The sequence below is a fragment of the Tursiops truncatus genome, chromosome 11 (genome assembly GCF_011762595.2).
Source record: "Tursiops truncatus isolate mTurTru1 chromosome 11, mTurTru1.mat.Y, whole genome shotgun sequence".
Classification (NCBI taxonomy): domain Eukaryota; kingdom Metazoa; phylum Chordata; class Mammalia; order Artiodactyla; family Delphinidae; genus Tursiops; species Tursiops truncatus.
In genome coordinates this window covers 53,970,348-53,996,127 of record NC_047044.1, presented here as the reverse complement: position 1 = coordinate 53,996,127, position 25,780 = coordinate 53,970,348, and the positions used below count along the sequence as shown (strand labels likewise).

Here is a 25,780-nt window from a genome sequence, read left to right as displayed (position 1 = left end):
AAGTCAAAATGTTTAACTTAAAAACTTAATCAAAAGGGGATATTATATGGGTGCCTAAAATGAATGCCTAAAAGTCACTAAATTACAACTATAGATAAACTTTGTACAACTTTCTACTAAGCAAAAACAATGGAAACTGTTGGCAATTGAAAGTCCTAGGGAATGTTACTTAAGTTATTTATAATGAAACTCTAGTCTCCAGAGATTCTCATTTTAATATTGGTGGAATCATTATAATTCTGCATGCCGATAGCTGGTTCAAGAGCTCCTTGCTTCATCAAATACATAAGACTTTTTCCCTTGTTTTCATCTTAGTTCAAAAAATTCTCCCCTGTGGATGGGTATAATGGATGGATCTTGAGGGATGGTTTGTTTCCCCCATGAAAGCTGCCAATTCCTCACAGAATACTTTGTGAAAAGTACTACCAGCCTTTTATCTGGCTTCTAAGTGTAGAAATGCCTTGATTCGTATTGGTCGATCTAGTTCTTTGACCCTTGTAATTGTGTATGGAAAATTATACTCACATACAAACACACACACACACACACAGTTTTGAATATGAATATTGACAGCATTTCTTCTAAGAGTATCAACTATGTAGTCATAATATTTGAAGAAACACATGATAGTCATGTCAATATTAGTCAAAACTTTCTGAGAAAATATTGTAGAAGATATATTCACATCATGATGATTATATGGCATCTAGAGTTTTTACACTTAGGAAACAATATATTTAATTAGAAACAGTATAAACTTTCAAATCAGACAGATCTGTGTTTGATCTTTGTCACTTAATAATTATGTAGTTTTAGGAAAGTTACTTAATCTATTTGAGCCTTTTTTTCCTCATCTGTACTAAAGAATAAGACTGACAATGTCAGTTATGGTAATTATGAGACATATTTTATCTAAATAATATAGCACAGTACCTGGCAAAAGTTGTCACTCAGCAAAAGAAAGGTATTGTTATTACCCATATTATTATTACTGCTATTTTGTATCTTTCATCCATTTTTGAATACTGTTGCAAATATTAAAATACTCAAGTGTATTAGTCAAGGTTCTCTAGAAATACAGAACTGATAGGATAGAGGTCAGACTTTTGTTCAATTCAGGACTTCAACTAATTGGATGAGGCCCACCCACATTATGGAGGGTAATCTGCTTTACTCAAGTCCACCAATTCAAATGTAAATCTCTCTAAGAACACCCTCCTAGAAACATCCCAAAAAATGTTTGACCAAATATCTGGGCACTGTGGCCCAGATAAGTGTACACATAAGATTAATCATCACACCATCTAATACCTTGCTCTTGACTTTCTGACTTTCTAAACACACAATTCCTATACTTTATTTACTACCCTGTTATAAACAAGATCATCTGATGACTAAGCAAGAGTTACAACACGTCTTGAAATTCTTTCTAGTGGAACTTGAAAGAGACGCTCTCTCAATGTGACCATTCCTCTCGTAAAGCCTATAAAGAGGTAGCTGACATCTGCCTTTTGAACAGGGATTAGTCTACCTTCATGTTTATAGAGTTTATAGAGTTCTCACTGTGTGCTAGATAAAAAGAGAAAAAAAGGGAAACACCCTGGAGAATCAGGTGTGCCTATTCCAAAGCAAAAGATATGTGAACTCATAGAAGGGTGAAGAAAAAGGAAACTGTCCATAAATTATCAGCGAGACTCAACGGGAGTGACACCCCACTTAATTATGCACAAGCACAGGATGGTGTCACTAATATCTCATCCTCCTCTTAGCAAATTCGACCGAGGAGGACTCTGGAGGAGCTGAGCACACTATGTAAGCATGCATCATGAGATGGAGTTGGTGTACACATGTGGGAGTAAGGCCAAGAGAATCAAGAATGGAAGACATGGGAGAAGGCTGTTAAGTTTATAAGGCCTTGTGAAACCTTGACAAGCTGGGTAGACTTAACACTGACTGCACAGGAACTACAAGGGGCCATGCTGGGTGAAATGGAGAGTTAAAAAATACCTGATCCATCCAGACAATGTCTCCATCTTTCTGTAACTTCCAGAAGGCTAAATCCTTAGTGAGAGGTTACCGTTACTGTTACCAAAAATACTTCTACCCATAGTGAGAGATTACAATACTACTGAAAATACAGTTGACCCTCGAACAATGAGGGGGTTGTGGTGCCCACCCCTGTGCAGTCGAAAATCTGCACAGACAGTTCCACATCCACAGATTCAACCCACCACGGATCATGTAGTATTATTGAAAACAATCTACATATAAGTGGACCTGTGCAGTACAAACCCCTGTTGTTCAAGGGTCAACTGAACTTCTACCCTAGATTTTTTTAATCCACTGATATGAACACTTTTCTTTCATCTTATGATACCTTTGGTATTATATATAGTGATGAGATACAGTTTCACTGAATAGGGTCTCCTTAGACCATTACATAGGTGAAACGTGAATTTGTCTAAAAGTCACGGTTAACAGCTTTTATCATAAGCTTTATTCATAAGGGAATTCCCGTACAGCTCATATAAGGAATCTTCAAAGTCATAACGTGGAGGCAGAGAGTTCACATCTGTATTATATATGCAGGGGTACTCTCAACAAGTTGATTTCATTTCTGAAATTTAATCTCAAACAATGGTTGGCTGTCTGGCAGACATTTTCCTTCCGTAATTTCACAAATCAATCACATGTTGTAACTGAAGTTGGAGGCTGAAATTTCTAATCATGATACCTGATTTAAATTTATTTGTCAGCCAAAGTGTCTGTTGAGAATATTCAATTTTATTTCAAGATAGAATAAAAGCGTCTCAGTTATGAATCCTAGAAACAGGCTGAACAAATCAACTCTCCCCACAATTACTCAAACAGCCCTTTCAAGAATAGGGTATTTTAAAGTTGCAACACAGCGATTGCATTCGATTATTTGCAAACATCCTTTGAAAATGAATTTACACTGCCCGGTATTACCTATTCTGTCTCTCTCTCTCCCTCTCTCTCACTCCTAGTTTTCCTTTAACAGGACTAGAAAGAGAATAGGAGATGCAAAGTAAAGGTAAAATATATTTGCCACCAGAAGAGAATAAGCAATAAAAGTTAAAGGTAAAATAGCCAACAGTAAGCAGAACCTCAGCAGAACAGCCCTTTATTGACTTTGGGCTAATCCGACCATAAATCATGGGAAGCCAACATTGCAATTTTTTAAAAATTAATTAATTAATTTATTTTTGGCTGCATTGAGTCTTCCTTGCTGCATGTGGGCTTTCTCTAGTTGTGGTGAGCGGGGGCTAATCTTTGTTGCCGTGCACGGGCTTCTCATTGCAGTGGCTTCTCTTTGTTGCAGAGCACGGGCCCTAGAGCGCACGAGCTTCAGTATTTGTGGCTCGCGGTCTCTAGAGCACAGGCTCAGTAGTTGTGGCACACGGGCTTAGTTGCTCTGCGGCATGTGGGATCTTCCCAGACCAGGGCTCAAACCGCTGTCACCTGCATTGGCAGGTGGATTCCTAACCACTGCGCCACCAGGGAAGTCCAACATTGCAATGTAATAGGAGCTAAACACAATAATACTGAACCACAGCAGCTAAAGGTACATTCAACAGCTAACTAGCTCTTGTCTGTAACAAGTTCGATATTAAACATTATATAAGTGGAACTCCCTGGCTTAGTATAAACTATAAAGATTTTGGCTTCTTGGCTTTAATGTGGCAATTTGAGTTTTATTATTAGATGACATTTCAACTGAATGGCTGATTTTGCTGTAAGTAATATATCTTACTTAAAGATTTTTAAAGTGTTCTATAAGCTTAAAGCATTAATAAATACCATTGGAACCTTACCATATTGTAAGGTTCCAATATTCTTATTTGCGGGTGGCAATTTTAAATTATTTTCAGTTTAATTAGAGTTATTACTATGGTCCCATACACAAAATCCTTCTCCTTCCCCTCTCTCATATTTTATAACTAATAGAAAAATGTAAAGTGATTTAAAAGTCTAATCCAAAAAGTACTCATTCAGTGTTGTCTCTATGGATAGTTCATCAAGAAGAAAGTAGTCTAGTTGAGAAAGCATCTTAATGGATTTTCATTTTCTTACGGTAGTACAATGCCAGACGCAAAGGTGGAAAACAATTTAATTGAATCTTGACATCGCAGAACATAATATTTTCATTGTACTTAGTCACTATATACTAAGGAGACAAATTATTGAATAAGTTGCCTTTGAATGGCCTCAAAATCTGTTATCCATTTGTTTTAGGAGGATTATAGGCCATGCAATGTTAAACTGCCAATAGACTCCAGTGGCACCTGTACAAACCTCTGTCCTACCACTTCTGCACATGACAGTGATTTATTGACTTTCTCTCCAATTGACTGTGAATCCTTGCACAGCAAAGAGTCATGATTTTTTTTTAAAAAAACTTGAATTCCAAAGCCTACCACAATATCAGGCACAGTGCCACATAGCAGACCTACAATTGATCGTTACGGAGTGAATGAACAAATGAATGGATGGGCATCCCTTGAATGGAATTTGTTAACTCTGCTAAAGGGATTCATATTTTTATTTTAAAGGGATTCATATTCTTATTTTTAAAATGTTTCTAACACTCCATTCTATTTTAAATAGATGCATATTCTGCAGTTTACAATGTGTTACCAATGACACCATCCAACTAGGAGGCAAGTATTAATATTATGACAGTAAATAATATTCAGCTAACAGATCATGAATTTCCAGTATTTCTTGCAAATATCACATCCAGAAAGAAACTTAAAGGCCACATAATCTGTCTGTAGGTTCTATATCCTTGTTGTATCAACTGACAGTCCTGGCTCTCTGGAATTCTGTGTTCTCCCAGACTCTGGTCTCTTGGTTTTCCTATCTCTCTGTCCACACTTCATGTTCCTTAGCAAGTACCTTTTTCTACATTACCTGCTAAAAATGTCTTTGATGCTCTTCCCTTTCAACACATTCCTTCTGGGGGAGCCTTTTAAATTAATTATTCCAACACCATCTAGGGGATGACTATTCTCAGACTTCTGTCTTGAATTCTAGGGCTATATATCAAACTATCCACTTGATATTTCCACCTCATTGCGTCTTTATCAATTAATATCACCAAATTGATTACTCCAGAAATACAAGTATTTCTAGAATTTTCTTTCACTAACCCTCATATTCAATTAGTTACCAAGCCCTATTGATTCTCCTTCCCACCCCTCGACACCCTCACTGTATCACTTTCCTATCTTAGTTCAAGCCTGTTATCTCATACTTTCCTTAACTCCCTACAATTGACACATTGCAGCCAAACAGACTTTGTAAAGTGTAAATCAGACGCTTCTCCTCTCCTGTTTAAGGTTCTTCAATGGTTCCCCATTGCTTAGAGAATAACATGCAAATCTTTTAGCATGGCAGTGAAAGGCCATCATGATTCCCCACCCAGGGGTTCCCCATCACCCCACTCCCCTCACACACATGAAGTCACCCCATAAACTGATTTCAATTCCAGGAGTAAGACATGATCTTTTATACCTCAATGCCTTTGCATAAGTTGTTTTGTGTTTGTTGTGGTAAATTGAACTAGTTAACTCTGATTTTCTGCTCATCCTTTAAGTCACAAATTGATGATTTCCAGAAATGAGGAACTTACTATTTCCCAAGTTATCCCATTCAACATCATCTTGAGCTGACACCAAGAGTTATTCCTTGTCTTTAATTGTATTCTTTGTAGTCACACAGAACAAGTCTAATGTTTTTCTTTCACATGATATATCTTCAAATAATTTAAAACCTGTTACTCCTAGTGCTTCTATTCTCTGAGGTAAATATCTACAAAGCCTTTCGTGTAAGCTTCTTTTTTTCGCACCCACTGAAAGTTGGTGTCCAGAACTTTATTGGGTACCACAGTGAAGTCTAACCATTATAGAGTTAAGCTCAACTCTGCCCTTGTATTAAGCACACTTCACAACCAGCTAGCCATTATTCAGAGGTAGACTGCCCAGCAGGGAGCTGGGATTCATTCTCATCTTAGAGAGAGTTGGGAATTAGACCATAGCTGTCTCAGCACAAAACATTTGGAATTCTGAGCTGGAGGGAAAATTTACCCCACTCTCCAAAGAGCATAAAACTGGATCTGAAATCATTGTTTAAGGGATTTCAAATCCATAGAAAATGTGTGAGGAGAAGGGAAAGAGCCACAGGAGAATGTATTCAGGGAAGATTATATTTTTTAATAGAATAGCTTTTACCCACCCCAGAAAAAGTAAAAGGCACAGAATCCCTGCTAGCTAGGGATACTTGAACTTCCTGTTCTATTCTCCCAGGGCTTATGAGATACTATTTTTCTTTGATTAGGGCTCTCCAGATAACCAAAAACAGATGAGTGTTGCCTCTCCCAGGAATATTTACCTCTGAACAAACAGCAAGCTCCTCAATATTAAACATAAATCCCTGATAGAATTTTAGCCCTCAGGTTACAGACAGGATATTGTTTAGGCAGTAGCCTAAAGATGTACTTCACAGTGCTAATGAAATTTTATTATGCCCAAACTAGATTCCATTTCAATGTACAAACATTCACAATTAATTATAAGATTATGAGCATAATATTCAGAGTAATATTCAGAGTAACACCTACAAATAAATAGCATAATATTCAGAGTAATACCTACAAATAAATACCTGGCTCAAGTACTGTAGAAGCATTTCAATCTTACAGGAACATCAAAGCACTCATATGTTGCCCATTTCTCATTTTAATTGTAAAAATATAGGCCAAGGTTTGGAATATATTTCCTTATGATATATTTTTAAAAGTCTTTGCAATAATTTCCAGTAACTTTCTAAAGAAATAACAAGGGAGACACTCCTGGATCTATTAAATTATTATTAATTAAATAAGCAGCTAGTTTAAAATACTAGGTTTAAAATGTCACTTTTAGTAGTGCTACTTCCTGGACACCTAGCTTGGTATCCCTTCTACCCTTGGACCCAAATCTAATTGAGAAAAAAATTTTGTTTCTGTCCACATCTCTTTTTAAAACTTAATGTCGGGAAGCAGCTGCTGCAGCTTGCACGTGTGGTGGGGGCCGGCCGATCTGACCACGCACAGACCCGGCGCGGCGGCACTGCGGCCCGGGGCAGCTGGCGCCGGGGACATGCGCCGATTCGATCTCTCCGGAGAAGTTTCTCTTTAGAGTATCTTTTAAAATTTATTTTGAGGGGGCGACCTGGAAGATGGCGGAAGAGTAAGACACGGAGATCACCTTCCTCCCCACAGATACACCAGAAATACATCTACACGTGGAACAACTCCTACAGAACACCTACTGAACACTGGCAGAAGACCTCAGACCTCCCAAAAGGCAACAACCCCCCCCCCCCGACACACACACACGTACCTGGGTAGGGCAAAAGAAAAAAGAAACAACAGAGAAAAAAGAATAGGGACGGGACCCGCACCAGTGGGAGGGAGCCGTGAAGGAGGAAAGCTTTCCTCACGCTAGGAAGGCCCTTCCCGGTTGAGACTGCAGGTGGCGGAGGGGGCGAGCTTTGGAGCCGCGGAGGAGAGCGCAGCCACAGGGCTGCGGAGGGCAAAGCGGAGAGATTCCCGCACAGAGGATCAGGGCCGACCAGCACTCACCAGCCCGAGAGGCTTGTCTGCTCACCCGCCAGGGCGGGTGGGGCTGGGAGTTGAAGCTCGGGCTTCGGTCGGAGCTCCGGGAGAGGACTGGGGTTGGCGGCATGAACACAGCCTGCAAGGGGTTAGTGCGCCACGGCTAGCCGGGAGGGAGTCCGGGGAAAAGTCTGGACCTGCCGAAGAGGCAAGAGACTTTTTCTTACCTCTGTTTCCAGGTGCGCGAGGAGAGGAGATTAAAAGCGCTGCTTAAAGGAGCTCCAGAGACGGGCGCGAGCCGCGGCTAAAAGCGCGGACCCCAGAGACGGGCAGGAGACGCTAAGGCTGCTGCTGCCGCCCCCAAGAAGCCTGTGTGCGAGCACAGGTCACTATCCACACCCCTATCCGGGGAGCCTGTGCAGCCCGCCACTGCCAGGGTCACGGGATGCAGGGTCAACTCTTCCGGGAGAACGCACGGCGCGCCTCACGCTGCTGCAACGTCACGCCGGCCTCTGCCACCGGAGGTCCGCCCTGCACGCAAAGCCCCTCCCTCCCCCCCCGAGCCCCTCCCCCCCGACCTGATTGCGCCACAGCCCCCAATCAGCGGATCCTTTAACCCCGTCCCGTCTGAGCAAAAAACAGACGCCCTCCAGCGACCTACACACAGAGGTAGGGCCAAATCCAAAGCTAAGTCCTGATGAGCTGTGAGAACAAAGAAGAGAAAGGGAAATCTCTCCCAGCAGCCTCAGAAGCAGCGGATTAAAGCTCCACAATCAACTTGATGTACCCTGCATCTGTGGAATACATGAATAGACAACGAGTCATCCCAAATTGAGGAAGTGGGCTTCAAGAGCAAGATCTATGATTTTTTCCCCTTTTCCTCTTTTTGTGAATGTGTATGTGTATGCTTCTGTGTGAGATCTTGTCTGTATAGTTTTTCTTCCACCATTTGTCCTAGGGTTCTATCCGTCCATGGTTTTTTTAAAATTTTTTTTTCCTAATGATTAATTTTAATTTTAATAACTTTATTATACTTTTCTTTCTTTCTTTCTTTCTTTCTTTCTTTCTTTCCTTCCTTCCTTCCTTCCCTCCTTTAGACAATGAATCATCCCAAATTGAGGAGGTGGTCTCTGAGAGCAAGATTTATTATTTTTTCCCCTTTACCTCTTTTTGTGAGGGTGTATGTGTATGCTTCTGTGTAAGAGTTTGTCTGTATAGCTTTGCTTCCAACATTTGTCCTAAGGTTCTATCTGTCTCTTTTTTTCTAAATAAGTATTTTTTAATTCAATAACTTTAATTTATTTTACTGTATCTTCTTTCTTACTGTCTTTTTTCCTTCTTTCCCTTCTTCCTTCCTTCCTCCCTCCCTCCCTCCTTTCTTTCCTTCTTGCCTTCTTTCCTTCTTTGCTTCTTTCTTCCTTCCTTCCTTCCTTCCCTCCTTTCCTTCTTTCTTTCTTCATACTTCTACTAATTCTGTCTACTTTTTCTCCCTTTTATTCTGAGCCCTGTGGATGAAAGGCTCTTGGTGCTCCAGCCAGGAGTCATGGCTCTGCCTCTGAGGTAGGAGAGCCAACTTCAGGACACTGGTCAACAAGAGACCTCCCAGCTCCACATAATATCAAACAGCGAAAATCTCCCAGAGACCTCCATCTTAACACCAGCACCCAGCTTCACTCAACGACCAGCAAGCTACAGTGCTGGACAACCTATGCCAAACAACTAGCAAGGCAGGAACACAACCCCACCCATTAGCAGAGAGGCTGCCTAAAATCATAATAAGGCCACAGACACCCCAAAACACACCTCCAGACGTGAACCTGCCCACTAGAGAGACAAGATCCAGCCTCATCCACCACAACACAGGCACTAGTCCCCTCCACCAGGAAGCCTACACAACCCACTGAACCAACCTTAGCCACTGGAGACAGACATCAAAAACAGCGGGAACTACGAACCTGCAGCCTGCAAAAAGGAGACCCCAAACACAGTAAGATAAGCAAAATGAGAAGACAGAAAAACACACAGCAGATAAAGGAGCAAGATAAAAATGCACCAGACCTAACAAATGAAGAGGAAATAGGCAGTCTACCTGAAAAAGCATTCAGAATAATGATAGTAAGGATGATCCGAAATCTTGGAAATAGAATGGACAAAATGCAAGAAACAGTTAACAAGGACCTAGAAGAAATAAAAATGAAACAAACAACCATGAACAACACAATAAATGAAATTAAAAGTACTCTAGATGGGATCAATAGCAGAATAACTGAGGCAGAAGAACGGATAAGTGACCTGGAAGGTAAAATAGTGGAAATAACTACTGCAGAGCAGAATAAAGAAAAGAGAATGAAACGAACTGAGGACAGTCTCAGAGACCTCTGGGACAACATTAAACGCACCAACATTCGAATTATAGGGGTTCCAGAAGAAGAAGAGAAAAAGAAAGGGACTGAGAAAATATTTGAAGAGATGATAGTTGAAAACTTCCCTAATATGGGAAAGGAAATAGTTAATCAAGTCCAGGAAGCACAGAGAGTCCCATACAGGATAAATCCAAGGAGAAATACGCCAAGACACATATTAATCAAACTGTCAAAAATTAAATACAAACAAAGCATATTAAAAGCAGCAAGGGAAAAAGAGTAAATAACACACAAGGGAATCCCCATAAGGTTAACAGCTGATCTCTCAGCAGAAACCCTGCTAGCCAGAAGAGAGTGGCAGGACATACTGAAAGTGATGAAGGAGAAAAACCTGCAACCAAGATTACTCTACCCAGCAAGGATCTCATTCAGATTTGTTGGAGAAATTAAAACCTTTACAGAAAAGCAAAAGCTGAGAGAGTTCAGCACCACCAAGCCAGCTTTACAACAAATGCTAAAGGAACTTCTCTAGACAAGAAACACAAGAGAAGGAAAAGACCTGTAATAATGAACCCAAAACAATTTAGAAAATGGGAATAGGAACATACATATTGATAATTACCTTAAATGTAAATGGACTAAATGCTCCCACCAAAAGACACAGATTGGCTGAATGGATACAAAAACAGGGTCCTTATATATGCTGTCTACAAGAGACCCACTTCAGACCTAGAGACACATACAGACTGAAAGTAAGGGGATGGAAAAAGATATTCCATGCAAATGGAAACCAAAAGAAAGCTCGAGTAGCAATTCTCATTTCAGACAAAATAGACTTTAAAATAAAGACTATTAGAAGAGACAAAGAAGTACACTACATAATGATCAAGGCATCGATCCAAGAAGAAGATATAACAATTGTAAATATTTATGCACCCAACATAGGAGCACCTCAATACATAAGGCAAATACTAACAGCCATAAAAGGGGAAATCGACAGTAACACATTTGTAGTAGGGGACTTTAACACCCCACTTTCACCAATGGACAGATCATCCAAAATGAAAATAAATAAGGAAACGCAAGCTTTAAATGATACATTAAACAAGATGGACTTAATTGATATTTATAGGACACTCCATCCAAAAACAACAGAATACACATTTTTCTCAAGTGCTCATGGAACATTCTCCAGGATAGATCATATCTTGGGTCACAAATCAAGCCTTGGAAAATTTAAGAAAATTTAAATTATATCAAGTATCTTTTCCGACCACAATGCCATGAGCCTAGATATCAATTACAGGAAAGATCTGTAAAAAAAAAAACACATGGAGGCTAAACAATACACTACATAATAATGAAGTTATCACTGAAGAAATCAAAGAGGAAATAAAAAAATACCTAGAAACAAATGACAATGGAGACACAACGACCCAAAACCTATGGGATGCAGCAAAAGCAGTTCTAAGGGGGAAGTGTATAGCAATACAAGCCCACCTTAAGAAGCAGGAAACATCTCAAATAAACAACCTAACCTTGCACCTCAAGCAATTAGAGAAAGAAGAACAAAAAAACCCCAAAGCTAGCAGAAGGAAAGAAATCATAAAATCGGATCAGAAATAAATGAAAAAGAAATGAAGGAAACAATAGCAAAGATCAATAAAATTAAAAGCTGGCAAATCAATAGAATTAGAAATGAAAAAGGAGAAGTAACAACTGACACTGCAGAAATAAAAAAGATCATGAGAGATTACTACAAGCAACTCTATGCCAATAAAATGGACAATCTGGAAGAAATGGACAAATTCTTAGAAATGCACAACCTGCCAAGACTGAATCAGGAAGAAATAGAAAATATGAACAGGCCAATCACAAGCACTGAAATTGAAACTGTGATTAAAAATGTTCCAACAAACAAAAGCCCAGGACCAGATGGCTTCACAGGCGAATTCTATGAAACATTTAGAGAAGAGCTAACACCTATCCTTCTCAAACTCTTCCAAAATATAACAGAGGGAGGAACACTCCCAAATTCCTTCTATGAGGCCACCATCACCTTGATACCAAAACCAGACAAGGATGTCACAAAGACAGAAAACTACAGGCCAATATCACTGATGAACATAGATGCAAAAATCCTCAACAAAATACTAACAAACAATCCAACAGCACATTAAAAGGATCATACACCATGATCAAGTGGGGTTTATCCTAGGAATGCAAGGATTCTTCAATATACGCAAATCTATCAATGTGATAAACCATATTAACAAATTGAAGGAGAAAAACCATATGGTCATCTCAATAGATGCAGAGAAAGCTTTTGGCAAAATTCAACACCCATTTATGATAAAAACCCTGCAGAAAGTAGGCATAGAGGGAACTTTTCTCAACATAATAAAGGCCATATATGACAAGCCCACAGCCAACATCATCCTCAATGGTGAAAAACTGAAAGCATTTCCAGTAAGATCAGGAACAAGACAAGGTTGCCCACTCTCACCACTCTTATTCAACATAGTTTTGGAAGTTTTAGCCACAGCAATCAGAGAAGAAAAGGAAATAAAAGGAATCCAAATAGGAAAAGAAGAAGTAAAGCTGTCACTGTTTGCAGATGACATGATACCATACATAGAGAATCCTAAAGATGCTACCAGAAAACTACTAGAGCTAATCAATGAATTCGGTAAAGTAGCAGGATACAAAATTAATGCACAGAAATCTCTGGCATTCCTATACACTAATGATGAAAACTCTGAAAGTGAAATCAAGAAAACACTCCCATTTACCATTGCAACAAAAAGAATAAAATATCTAGGAATAAACCTACCGAAGGAGACAAAAGACCTGTATGCAGAAAATTATAAGACACTGATGAAAGAAATTAAAGATGATACAAATAGATGGAGAGATATACCATGTTCTTGGATTGGAAGAATCAACATTGTGAAAATGACTCTACTACCCAAAGCAATCTATAGATTCAATGCAATTCCTATCAAACTACCACTGGCATTTTTCACAGAACTAGAACAAAAAATTTCGCAATTTGTATGGAAACACAAAAGACCCCGCATAGCCAAAGCAATCTTGAGAACGAAAAAAGGAGCTGGAGGAATCAGGCTTCCTGACTTCAGACTACACTACAAAGCTACAGTAATCAAGACAGTATGGTACTGGCACAAAAACAGAAAGATAGATCAATGGAACAGGATAGAAAGCCCAGAGATAAACCCACGCACATATGGACACCTTATCTTTGATAAAGGTGGCAGGAATGTACAGTGGAGAAAGGACAGCCTCTTCAATAAGTGGTGCTGGGAAAACTGGACAGATACATGTAAAAGTATGAGATTAGATCTGTCCCTAACACCGTACACAAAAATAAGCTCAAAATGCATTAAAGACCTAAATGTAAGGCCAGAAACTATCAAACTCTTAGAGGAAAACATAAGCAGAACACTCTATGACATAAATCACAGCAAGATCCTTTCTGACCCACCTCCTAGAGTAATGGAAATAAAAACAAAAATAAACAAATGGGACCTAATGAAACTTCAAAGCTTTTGCACAGCAAAGGAAACCATAAACAAGACCAAAAGACAACCCTCAGAATGGGAGAAAATATTTGCAAATGAAACAACTGACAAAGGATTAATCTCCAAAATTTACAAGCAGCTCATGCAGCTCAATAACAAAAAAACAAACAACCCAATCCAAAAATGGGCAGAAGACCTAAATAGACATTTCTCCAAAGAAGATATACAGACTGCCAACAAACACATTAAAGAATGCTCAACATCATTAATCATTAGAGAAGTGCAAATCAAAACTACAATGAGATATCATCTCACACCAGTCAGAATGGCCATCATCAAAAAATCTAGAAACAATAAATGCTGGAGAGGGTGTGGAGAAAAGGGAACACTCTTGCACTGCTGGTTGGAATGTGAATTGGTTCAGCCACTATGGAGAACAGTATGGAGGTTCCTTCAAAAACTACAAATAGAACTACCATATGACCCAGCAATCCCACTACTGGGCATATACCCTGAGAAAACCAAAATTCAAAAAGAGTCATGTACCAAAATGTTCATCTCAGCTCTATTTACAATAGCCCGGAGATGGAAACCACCTAAGTGCCCATCATCGGATGAATGGATAAAGATGATGTGGGACATATATACAATGGAATATTACTCAGCCATAAAAAGAAACGAAATTGAGCTATTTGTAATGAGGTGGATAGACCTAGAGTCTGTCATACAGAGTGAAGTAAGTCAGAAAGAAAAAGACAAATACCGTATGCTAACACATATATATGGAATTTAAGAAGAAAAAAAATGTCATGAAGAACTTAGGGGTAAGACAGAAATAAAGACACAGACCTACTGTAGAACGGACTTGAGGATATGGGGAGGGGGAAGGGTGAGCTGTTACAGGGCGAGAGAGAGTCATGGACATATACACACTAAGAAACGTAAGGTAGATAGCTAGTGGGAAGCAGCCGCATGGCACAGGGATATCGGCTCGGTGCTTTGTGACTGCCTGGAGGGGTGGGATAGGGAGGGTGGAAGGGAGGGAGATGCAAGAGGGAAGAGATATGGGAACATGTGTATATGTATAACTGATTCAATTTGTTATGGGGCAGAAACTAACACACCATTGTAAAGCAATTATACCCCAATAAAGATGTTAAAAAAAAACAAAAACTTAATGTCATTATAGTAATTATATAGTTCCTTAAGTGCTTTTTTCAAATGTCCATATCATTTGAGATTTTAAATCTTTTCTGATATGAATTTCAATGTCTACATTTTTCTTCCTATAGTAAAAAATTTTCACCTATCTTAATAAATATCAACTTCAAGATGTTATACCATATTTAAATTTCTATTAAGTTAAATAACCTAGATTTAATGAATATTAATGTATAACATAAAACCTGTTCTCCCCACGGTTTTCTCCAACCCCCCTCATGTCAACTTCCTCATTCTGTTTGCTCAGGACAAAAATTTAGGTCTATAGTGACATGCCTCATAATACCTTTCTAATCCAAAATATGATCACTTACCTTGCTCACTCCCCCCAGCCACACTAGCATCACTGCTGTCTCTTGAATATGGTATTCCCAGGGTAGCTTCCATGGCGGGTACTATGCTTGTTTCCCCCCCTACCTGGAAAGCGTGTCCTCTAGATAGTCACGTGGCTTATCCCCTCATCTCCTTGGAGACTTCAGTATGCAAACACCCTTGGCTCAGCACTCTCCATTTCCCCTCCCTGCTTTACTTTTTCCCATGGCACCTACCACCATCTAACATATACTTTACTCATATATTTTAATTTTTGTCTCCCCCTGTCTGATAGGTAGAATTCTAAAGATATACCCTCAAGATTCCTGTCCCCTAGGTATTCAAATAAACACTAATCTTAGCACAGCTGTGAAGGGACAATGTCATTAAAGTTGCTAATCAGCTAACCTTAAAATAGGGTAATCATCCTGGACTATCTGGGTGGGACCAATGTAATCCTTTGAGCTTTTAAAAGCAGAAGAGTAAAGCGGAGGAGAAATGGCGGAAGGGGGACGTCAGAGAGATTCGGTGTGTGAGAAAGACTCAGTGTGCCCTGACTGGTTTGAAGATGAAGGAGGCAATGTGATGGAGAAAGCAGATATTCTGATGGAGGTGAGAGAGGCTCTCAGATGACAGCTACTGGAGGGGTAGAAACCTCATTCCTACATTTAGAAGGAACCGAATTCTGTCAATAACCTGAATGGGCTTGGAAGCAGATTCTCCCTTAAAGCCTCCAGAAAAGAAACACAGCCCTGTTGTGAAAAGATGAAGCATACCCATTGAGTTCAGCCTTGTGAAACCCAGAGCAGACAAATAGCCAAGCTACGCTGTGCCTGAAGTCTGACCTACAAATAATTAATGGATGTTGTATCACGTCACTAAATTTGCTAAGGCAGCGATAGAAAACCAATACACCCTATTAGAATCTAGGCCTTATGAGGGCAGGGATCCTCTCTTTTTTTCCCCTGTGCTGTGCTCCAGAACCCAGAATAGCACCCAACAATAAAAGACAGTAAACACTCGTTGAATGGAAGAATGTATCCAGTATACACATTTTTCCCATGAAGTCTATATTTTACAAGATCTTATGAAATTTTTACCCCAAAATATTGACTAAAAATATTTAAAACGTAAAAGATGAATTGATTTGAAAACTGTCTATTCAGTAGTTTGCATCTTTGCCAGTTAGCAGTGGCTACCACTTCCATGGAGCCAACACGAGAAGCAGTCAAATACCGCTTCTAAAGCCGTGGTTTTCAAACTGCATGTTGTAACATATTGATGGGTTATAAAATCAATTTATGGGGCTGAGGAAGGGAGGAAGAGAGGGAGGAATGAAGGAAGGAAATAAAACCAAAAAATCAGAACTTTAATTTTAGTGTGGGGTATATGAGTGTATGTGTATGTGTGTGGGAGTGTTGTGTATATGTTGGATCACAACGTAAGATGTATTTCTTACTTAGGTACCATCAAGATAATTTGAAAACCACAGCCCTAAAAGTTGTCATGCTCTGTCCTGTGGACCAGGGTGCAATTCAGGGCCTGGTCAGAGGTGAGATGAAAACAAAAGAATGGGGAATGTGTCTGTTAGAAAGGGCTGATCAAAAAAGGACCACACTACCCTAAGTCTATGTTAAATTTACAAGACAAGAAGAGAGTTTGTGATTGAATAGTTCACAAATTGCACCCCCTTAAGGTGAGAAAATGAACTTTTCTCCTCTTGTGTTCTTCCTTTGCCTTGGACCTGGAGTAGCACCCCTGGACACCATTCAGACCCACCAACTCAGAGTCACCGAGTCTTGGTGTAAAATCAGGCAGCATCTGGAAGGGGATGACTTGAGGCTTCAATCAACAAAGCACCCTAAGGTGCTATTTCTTTTCTCCCTTAGAGGGAGAGGATGAAAAACCTAACACTTACCTCTGTTCTGAGATTAGCTAGTTATTAGTGTCATATAAATTTAGTTGGAAAGGAAGTTAGAAATGTCCTTGGCACAAGGAATCAAAGAATAAATGTTGTTTAGAGGAACTTGAAATTGAATATAGCTCAACATCCTCATTTTTTTTGCAGATGAGGAAGCTGAACTAGAGACTTATGTTATCCCCATTATTATAATAATGTTACTCGATTTATATTTACCAGTGATTCCAATGTTTATTGTTAGTGGGCTGCATATGGATAACAAAAGAATAATGCAGTTGTCTACTATTCATTCCCCCACTCAAGGGCATACTCCTGGTGGGCAGGCATCATGCTATGTATATCTTTGTGCTCTAGTTAGTAACTACTGTGGTTGGGGAAATTAAATAAGATAATACCTGCGATGCACTTAGCAGAGTGCCCAGCACACTTTAAGAGCTAAGTGAATGCTTTCATATTTGATTTTGTTGCTTTGATTATAATATGAGCATTCTTATTATAGAATATTTATGCACAGGAAATTTTTTAACATTTGTTGATTTTCATTGCATTATACAACAAAATAAAATCATACTTTATGCCCTTAAAATCCATTTATGTTTGAAGGGACATTAAAAAACTATGGAGTTCTTATCTGCTTAAGGCACTTTAAGTAAATGAGTAAAGATGGAAGAATTCCAATTAGTTAAAAATTACTCAGAAAATGTCTTCTTAAGCATATGAGGATTCATGATTCATAAAGATAATATTTCTAATGAAAATATAAAAATCTTATATCAAGTTAAGTTCATTTTTCCTTAGGTAAGAACCAGACATCTGAGCTGCATGACCATAGGAATGTGGAGTCCATACCAATGGCCAAGGGCTGTAAGTCCTAAAATCAGAAAGTGACTTCTTTTAGGAGATATTCCACAGAGAAAGAGTATCAAAACATTAAAAGAAATGAATCACAGTCTGTTTTCTCTGAGGATTCTAACAATGTTATCAAAGTTTTTTTTTTCTCAATTCTTACAAGCTCTACAGCACCTTTCCCTCCTTCTACTTTTCTATTATATAATCAGCATATAATTATGTGCTTTTTCACACTGGAAAGACTATTCTTTTATTAATGACTCTTTGAAAAGTTCTTTATTATTTATCTTTGAAAGTGAGTTTGAAATCAAAAGGCTTTCATGGCTTTTCCTTTTTTTCCTTTTAACTTAGGAGTTCTTTAAAGTAATACAGTAGATGGTTACAGATGTCATACGCAGTCATTAGTTTCCAGCTTTAAGGTGAGAAGTAGGGCTCGGGAAACAATGTTGCACCCTCCTTTCTCTGCAGACTAAATGTTTGGGGTTTTGAAGAGCATGTATGCAAATATTGCTGTTCTAACAAAGGCTGTCTATTCTTTGCCTTTTCCCCTTGTTAGGACAATTAGAAAATGGGTTATGACAATAAGCTTCCTGAATTTAGTACAAAGACAGAAGGAGGATATAATTAGCATTTATGGGAAGTACAATGTAAGTTCCAAATTAGTCTTAAATGAGAAATTCACCCAGCCCCTGATCTGTAGTCAGTTCTGGAAAGTACCATGCATCTCTGCTGAGGCCAAGCAAGCCTCATTGATGTTTTTGGCTGATTGCTTTTTTTCTAACATTAAATTTACCAGAGCACTCCAGATTGGATACAGGCAGTTATGAAGGAGGATGTACATTACTGCAAATTTTAATCATTTCTCGAGCCATTTTGCTTACAGTGATAATCCCATAAGACCAACATATCTTGCGTAAGGAACCCAAATGACTTTTTGCTGAGAGCAGCTCTTCAGTTACTTTTATAGCCTATTCCTGCTTAACTTCTAGACTTTCCCATTTGTGGCTAGGACCTGCCAAATCAGGGCTTCAGTGGCTTCTTGGCTCACCACAGCCATGGCTACCTTATTCAAGACCAGCAAGTGGATAATAACACCAGTGATTAAAATAATGATCAGATTTCTTTTCAATAATATTGCTGCTGTTTATGTAGGGCAGAACCTACCTCTACCCAACACTTCCACTGTGGGCAAAGTAATGTCGTGCCAGAACTATTTCAAGAATTTATCTCATCTCCAATACTTTTTGGACTATTTCAAAGGAGACGGCAGAACACTAATAACATGATGACCTTGACAACTTTGCTTCTTTGGGGCCTCAGGGAAATTCACCTAATTGTTTTGTGAGCCAAACTAATATTCGTAATTGAACATTTTGCCCAGGCATTTGAAATGCCATGACGTTCCTTTAGTTGAAAATGTCCAAGTAGCTTCATTTTCACCAGCAATCTTTTTACTCGTGAAGGAAAAAGTAACAATAATTTACTTTCATTGTACTGAAGAAGCTCCTTCTCTCAAGCCCTCTTATCTTCTCTTATATATAATGATTTTTCCTTTTTAAATGAGAATCATAGACTCTCAGGGTTGGAAGGAATTTTTAAGATAATTTAATACAAACACCCACTATTGCATGAATCCTCTCTACAGTATCTTCAATGAGGTCTTCCATTAACAGCTGTTCTCCAGGGCAAAGGAGATGAAGGAAAAATAGAAAGGGCAATCCACTATAAGTTATATGAATTTATAAATAAAACAAACTAGAGGATCTAGATGTGGTCTTCCCTACTCACAAGTTCTCAGTCTTTCATCTATCTTGTTTAATTACATTATGAAGAATTTGTGAAGCAGAGACTCAATTTTACGTTTGAACTATTGAGAATATGGCCCAACAGGGAGTGAAGCAACACTTCTAAAATAATTTATTATGAGAATTTAGATCACATGCTTCTGACCTTTTCATTTCAATGATCCAAAAAGCTAAAAATATTTTTAAAGGTCTACTTTATATGAACAGAATTATAGGAAACTTTCATCACTATTACTTAAGAATAAGTTAAATGATCTAGTATAAACTACAGGTTAAGAGATTAGGTTCTGGAATGAAAATATACAGTTTGATCCGTAACTTCCCATTAATTAGCTATATGACCTTGGGAAGTCACTTAACATTTTAAAGCTTTGGTTTACTCAGCTGTAAAAGGAGATAATAATATTACCTGTTTCACTGGGCTATTGAGAAGATTAAATGAGCTAATTCACATGAAGCACATTGTTCAGTATATGGCATATGTTTTAAGTATCTAATAAGTGTTAGCTTCCTCATACCCACTGATGTAATAGAAACATAGAATTTAGATGTAGAGAACTCACTATTTAAAAAAAAAAAATTGTTTCAGAATCTTAAATCTCCAGGCATTTACATGAGTGTTATTTTAGACTAAGGATTAATAGTGTTAGGAAAAAAATTTTCATGCTATAAATAGCTTATAAGGAAATTTTACATTGCCAGAATGGTTTTAACAAATCAATATGGATTATATCATGTGCTAACTGAATAATACAATTATTCTAATTAACTGGTCAGGCACTCCACAGATTCTGGAAGAGTGTCAGCCTTTAACTGATGAGTCTAGAGTCATGAAATCATTTGACAAAATATAAAGTTATTATTTATTAGAAACTTGGTTACTTCTCTGTATGTCTGAATAGTCAATGCACTAAAGATATTACTCAACATTATATATCTGATGGGATTTTAAAATAATCCTCTTGAATATGTCCACACAAGGTTTAAAAAAAAAAACTGCTATTGTTAATCAATACCGTAAATTACAGTCTCTAGTTTTATGTTACATTTTATTAAATAAAATATCCCCTTTTTATAAAACATTATTCTGTTCTAGCCCCCAGTTATCCAGTTCTAAACAGTAGTCAGCTTTCCCCTTAGTGCAAAAAGCAAAATAAGACAAAACTTTCATTTGCTGATTCCACAAAGAATTTAAATTCTGCCAGTCCAGAATATCCATGGAGGTAATTAGAAAATGAAAGAATAAAGCTATTTTTCACTCCTCTCCTACCCCCCAGAAATCAGTCATTGCAAGCTGAAATACCTCACTGTCTGAAGAGCATTCCTTTTATATTGACCCTGAGATTTGAAAACTCCTCTTGATAACTCATTACAATGATTACAAACTTAACCATCAGAAAACTATTTATTGATCCAGAAATCAGGGAGGTCAAAATAATTACTCTCATAAAAATGAAAGAATATTAACTGGGAAATGTTTGTTGAGTCATATATAAATTCTCTTTTTTTCAGAATTTATTCAGATCACTATCCAACAGAAGAATGAGGGATTGGGGTCACCTTCCCAGCATTTAACACGCATCCTTGGGGCGGGGGTGTTCACATTTTTGTCAGTATCTCATGAAGGAACAAAGAGTATTTAATTATTAGGTAATATGACAGTTGATGGCAATCTACAGAAGATGTTATTCTGGATGAAATAAAAATGTGTTATGAAAAAATGAAGCAGGGAGAAAATGGGAGAAAAATGTACTATGGAAAACTATTACCTCTCATCCTACAACCACCACTTAAAGATGTCACTGCACGTGCTCCGTGCTCTATTAATTGAGAGACTTTTTGCTTTCACAGGCTGGCTGTCCACTTACCCTAGTTGTTTTCACTTTATTCCCGGAGGAACAGCTCCATCCTTTCCGATCTGGAAGAACTTTACATTCTTCTCCCTCAAGACATGGTTGCATATGGCACCACCATTTCTGTTCCACTATTGAAGCTACAGGAGATAGAAAAAGCAATTTAATATTTTCTGTTTGGGCTTGTTAATTCTTTGGGTGCACATTTAAAGAAGAACAACAGCCACATATTTTTCCCACCACTGGGATGATTAGATTTTGAAGGATGCTTTTTTTTTTTTTTTTTTTTTTTGTCCAAAGGGAATAAATCTTTCTAGATTTTTTGACTAAAAATATTTTTTTAATTTTTATTTTACTGTGGTAAGAATACTTAAAATTTTAAGATGGTAGATCTCATGTTAAGTGTATAATACAGTATTGTTAATGATAGGCACATTTTTAAAGGATATTTCATGCAACAATAACATATTCATGGACAATAACATATTGGAAAGAATTTGGACAATAACATATTGTCCATGAATATGTTATGGACATATATGAATTGGACAATAACATATTGGAAAGAAACTATGTGGATACATGCATGTGCTGATTTACATAAACATATAAGAAAGTGAGTCCATGACCAGAGTCAATATTTTAGAATCAATGTAGTATTTCCCACAAGTAGGCTAAAATCAGGAAGGCATTCAAATGAACACAATCTTTTTTTTACTGTGGGCAGTAACTATCATCACAAGGAGTGCACCATGAAAATATGAGCACTTAACACATTATTATTTATGATAACATCAATTATATAGACCCACATAAATGTTTATATCCTTTGTAATTAGGTGAATCCTCCAAGAAAGAAATTAATATTTTGATAAATCTCTATAAAAATATTTCATGTGAATTCTATCCACAGCTAAACGTTCACTCATCTGTGCAGTGTTTATTTTTTCATTGTTAAGAACCAGCCATGTGTTTAGGTACCCACACTATTTAATCATCTATTTCATTTTTCCTTTGCCAAATAATTTATACACACACACACACACACACACACACACACACACACACACACACACACTCGCCCTCCACTGGCAAATCAATATTTCATGGCATCAAAGTAAGAGGCACATGGACTTATTGGAACCTCATTATAATGCCTTTTGCTACAAAACCGCATAAGATCTTAGACCATCTTCCAATAGATTTTAGATTTCAAAACGCTCTTCAAGTGACCTTGTACCAACCACGTGGTTGATGGTGCGGTCCCCCAGGATTAACCCCAGTCATCAGCATCACAGTGGGATTCCAGTTCTAAGCAGTCCTCGTCTACCCTATCCCAAAGAGCAATGGAAGAAGCCTCACCATCCACACAAGAGGGAGCAGCTCGTGTGGTACCTGCCACCTGCCCAGGGAAGCAGGAGCACTTGACTGTTTGTGACCGTTCTTCTATCTTGTTCTTATTACAACATCTGTGGAGTGCCACCACCTCGCAAGTGCCCGTTTTAACATGGTGAGCTGCACAAACAAAAACAAAAGTTGAGATAACATTGAGAAAGCTTGGATACTCCCTACTCTTTTTAATTAGAAGCACATTAAATATAGCTCTATAAAGGATCCACCATGCATGAAACTAGAAATACAATGATGCTGACTCCATAATGCAGATTTGATCTCTTTGTTAAATGTGGTAGGACCATTTCTGTCAGTAAATGCTTGGTGAAGCAGGAACAATTAGTGACTAGATTAGAATGAGCTGTTAGAGCAGTCTGCAATATAGAGGCAATGTGTGGTATCATCAAAAACATATTTATTTGCATATGACTTTTTTTACACCTTTTTGTTCAACATGTTGATCAAAGTAAGGGAACCCCCGGACAAGGTGCCCTGTAGTAGGGCTGAGACAAACCTTATTCTCAAAGTAGGTGGGTTGATAAAGGTTATATTCTTCATCTAGGGGTGAGTGTAAGGGCCAGGAAGGGAAATTCTTTTCAGAAATCAGGGAGGCAGAGGGTGGGAACCCACTTCCTCAGGATTCTTCTGCTCAATTTCCCTGGAAATGAACTAATTGGGTGATTTTTGAAATTGCTGCCATTTTCCTGAACGTTCCATCCAGTCTCGGGGATGGCTGCGGCATGAAGCCAACAGTATTTCCCGCACCTCCTGGGGGGGCTGGCCCCACCCCTCAGCCAGGGCAAGGGCTCCAGGAGCTCCCTTGCACCCCCACCTTGCACCCTGGTTCTAAGTTTACAAAGTGTTTTCCTCATTCCTTTAAGTCCTCTTCCCTGCCTCTGACATTCCCTCCCTCCCTCCCACCTGCAGGGCTGAGATGAGAGGGTGGTGATGGTAAAGGGACCCGACAATGACATGACCCTCCTGTCTCAGGTCAGGGGAGAGAGCTCGGTGGCCTCCCCTCGCCCTCATGTTTACATTTGCAGTCTGAAGCACTTTAAGTTAAGTGGGGTTTTTTGTTTGTTTGTTTGTTTGTCTGTTCCTGTAACTTATTCTCCAACGACTGCTTCCAACTGAAATAAGACTATTAAATGCCTGTTCAGGAGGGAAAAAAAAAAAATCATTCCTTTCCATTTTGCCTGAGGGAACAGCTGCCACCGAATGACAACCACCACAGCCAGAACGTGGATGGATTTATATCTAGCCTGGAAGAACCCATCACCCATTTTCTTAACCTCACAGTGAGGCTACTGAACTGTTTGGGTGATTGAAATTTTTGGACCTCACTTATCACATTAGGATAGGGTTCGAGTTTGCCTTCATTGTGTTTTCTACCCAGCATCTCTTCTTCAAAGTATTAACCCTCCTGTGAAATGATCAAGCAAAATTTCCATCTGCTAAAGATAAAACCAGCTTAAAATCAAACATCTGTTGAAATGTTATGCTTTCAGAAATGTAAGAACGTGACTGATATAAAAACAGATTTAAATAGAAAAGTAGGACATAGGAAGTTGTTTAATGTTATAAAGTATACTGAGATCATTTTGTAAATGAGATGAGTACATCATGCATTCATATCAATCTTCCCCTCAGAGATGAGGAACCACTAGGCAGTAACTCAGGTTAGATTGCTTGGATTTTTCTTCTAAGAGAGACCAAATCGCATGGATTGTCCACGTCATTCCCCATGTGAAACCGAGAAACTCAGGTGTAACATACAGCTTTGACACATAATCCTCAAAAGAAGCAGATACCATTTCCAATGTCACAAAGATTTTTCTGTCATGGTAGATACAAATGGGGATTTCTCCATGTGATTCAAACACAAGGCTATCAAACCAAAGCTAAAAACTTGAAAGCCGGATTTCTGTTCCTTGCGCTCTAGAAAATATTTTCTTAGCTAAGGATGATTCAGTTTGTTTTAATTTATTGAATGCTTTATGTAATATTATACGAGTCAAAATACTGCTTTCTACACTGAACCTCACTTAGTCACATTTTGAGTCAATACCACATATCAGGCATGGTTCTGAGTAATGGGGATGCAACAATGTGTAAGATGGACATAGACCTGCCCCTAAAGAGCTCATATTCCTGTGGAGAAAACAAATAATAATTAGGTACTAACGATTAAGTAAGACAATATTAGATTTTCTAGCTCCTTGAAAGAAATGCAGTAGGGTAATGTGATTGAGAGTAATCAAACATGGAGGGAAGGCAGATTTTTGTGAGTCTCAGGGAAAACCTCTCTGAGGAGGTAACCTGAATAATGGCCTGAATGATGAGAAGAAAGCCTCCATGATGAAAAGCTAAGAAAGGAGGAACTTTCCAAAGAGAAGGAGCAGAAAGTGACAAGGTTCTGAAATGGGGAAACATGTGGTGTGTTCCCAGGACAGCAAGATGGCCAGTGTGGATGTACTGTGGCTGAACAGCTGAGAGGCTGAGGACATTATGTCAGAAACGTAGGAAGATGGTGTAGGGGCGGGTGCCATGGTAAAGAGATTGGATTTTACTCTCGTTGCAAGGGAAAGCCTTTGGGTGGAAATGCTGTCATCTCATTAATGCTTTAGAAGTTTGCTCAAGCTGCTCTTTAGAGAATGGACTGAAGAAAGCAAGAGTGAAAGCAGGGAGACCAGTCGTGAAGGGGTTGCAGGAGTTCAGGAGGTGAAGGATGGGACACAGACTAGACTAAGGGTTGGGAAGAAGTACCAGATGCGGCATATTTCAGAGTAGAGTTGGTTTGACTTGTTAATGGATTGAGTATGAGCTGTGAGGGGAAGAGGAATTAAGGATTACTCCTAAGCTTGTCCTGAGGAATTAGAATTTGGTGGTTCTGGAAGATAG

The 25,780-nt window shown here is 38.6% G+C and overlaps 1 protein-coding gene across 1 annotated transcript in view; it reads right to left on the bottom strand.

The window, feature by feature from the left end:
• The window catches only part of TAFA2 (TAFA chemokine like family member 2), a 165,467-nt gene that overhangs the window by 38,829 nt on the left and 100,858 nt on the right, over positions 1-25,780 (bottom strand). The window contains exons 2-3 of the mRNA XM_019952119.3: positions 22,850-23,002; positions 21,503-21,627 (exon numbers count right to left, since the gene is read on the bottom strand). Coding sequence (XP_019807678.1) covers positions 21,503-21,627; positions 22,850-23,002 — 278 coding nt within the window. The remainder of the gene's footprint in view (positions 1-21,502; positions 21,628-22,849; positions 23,003-25,780) is intronic.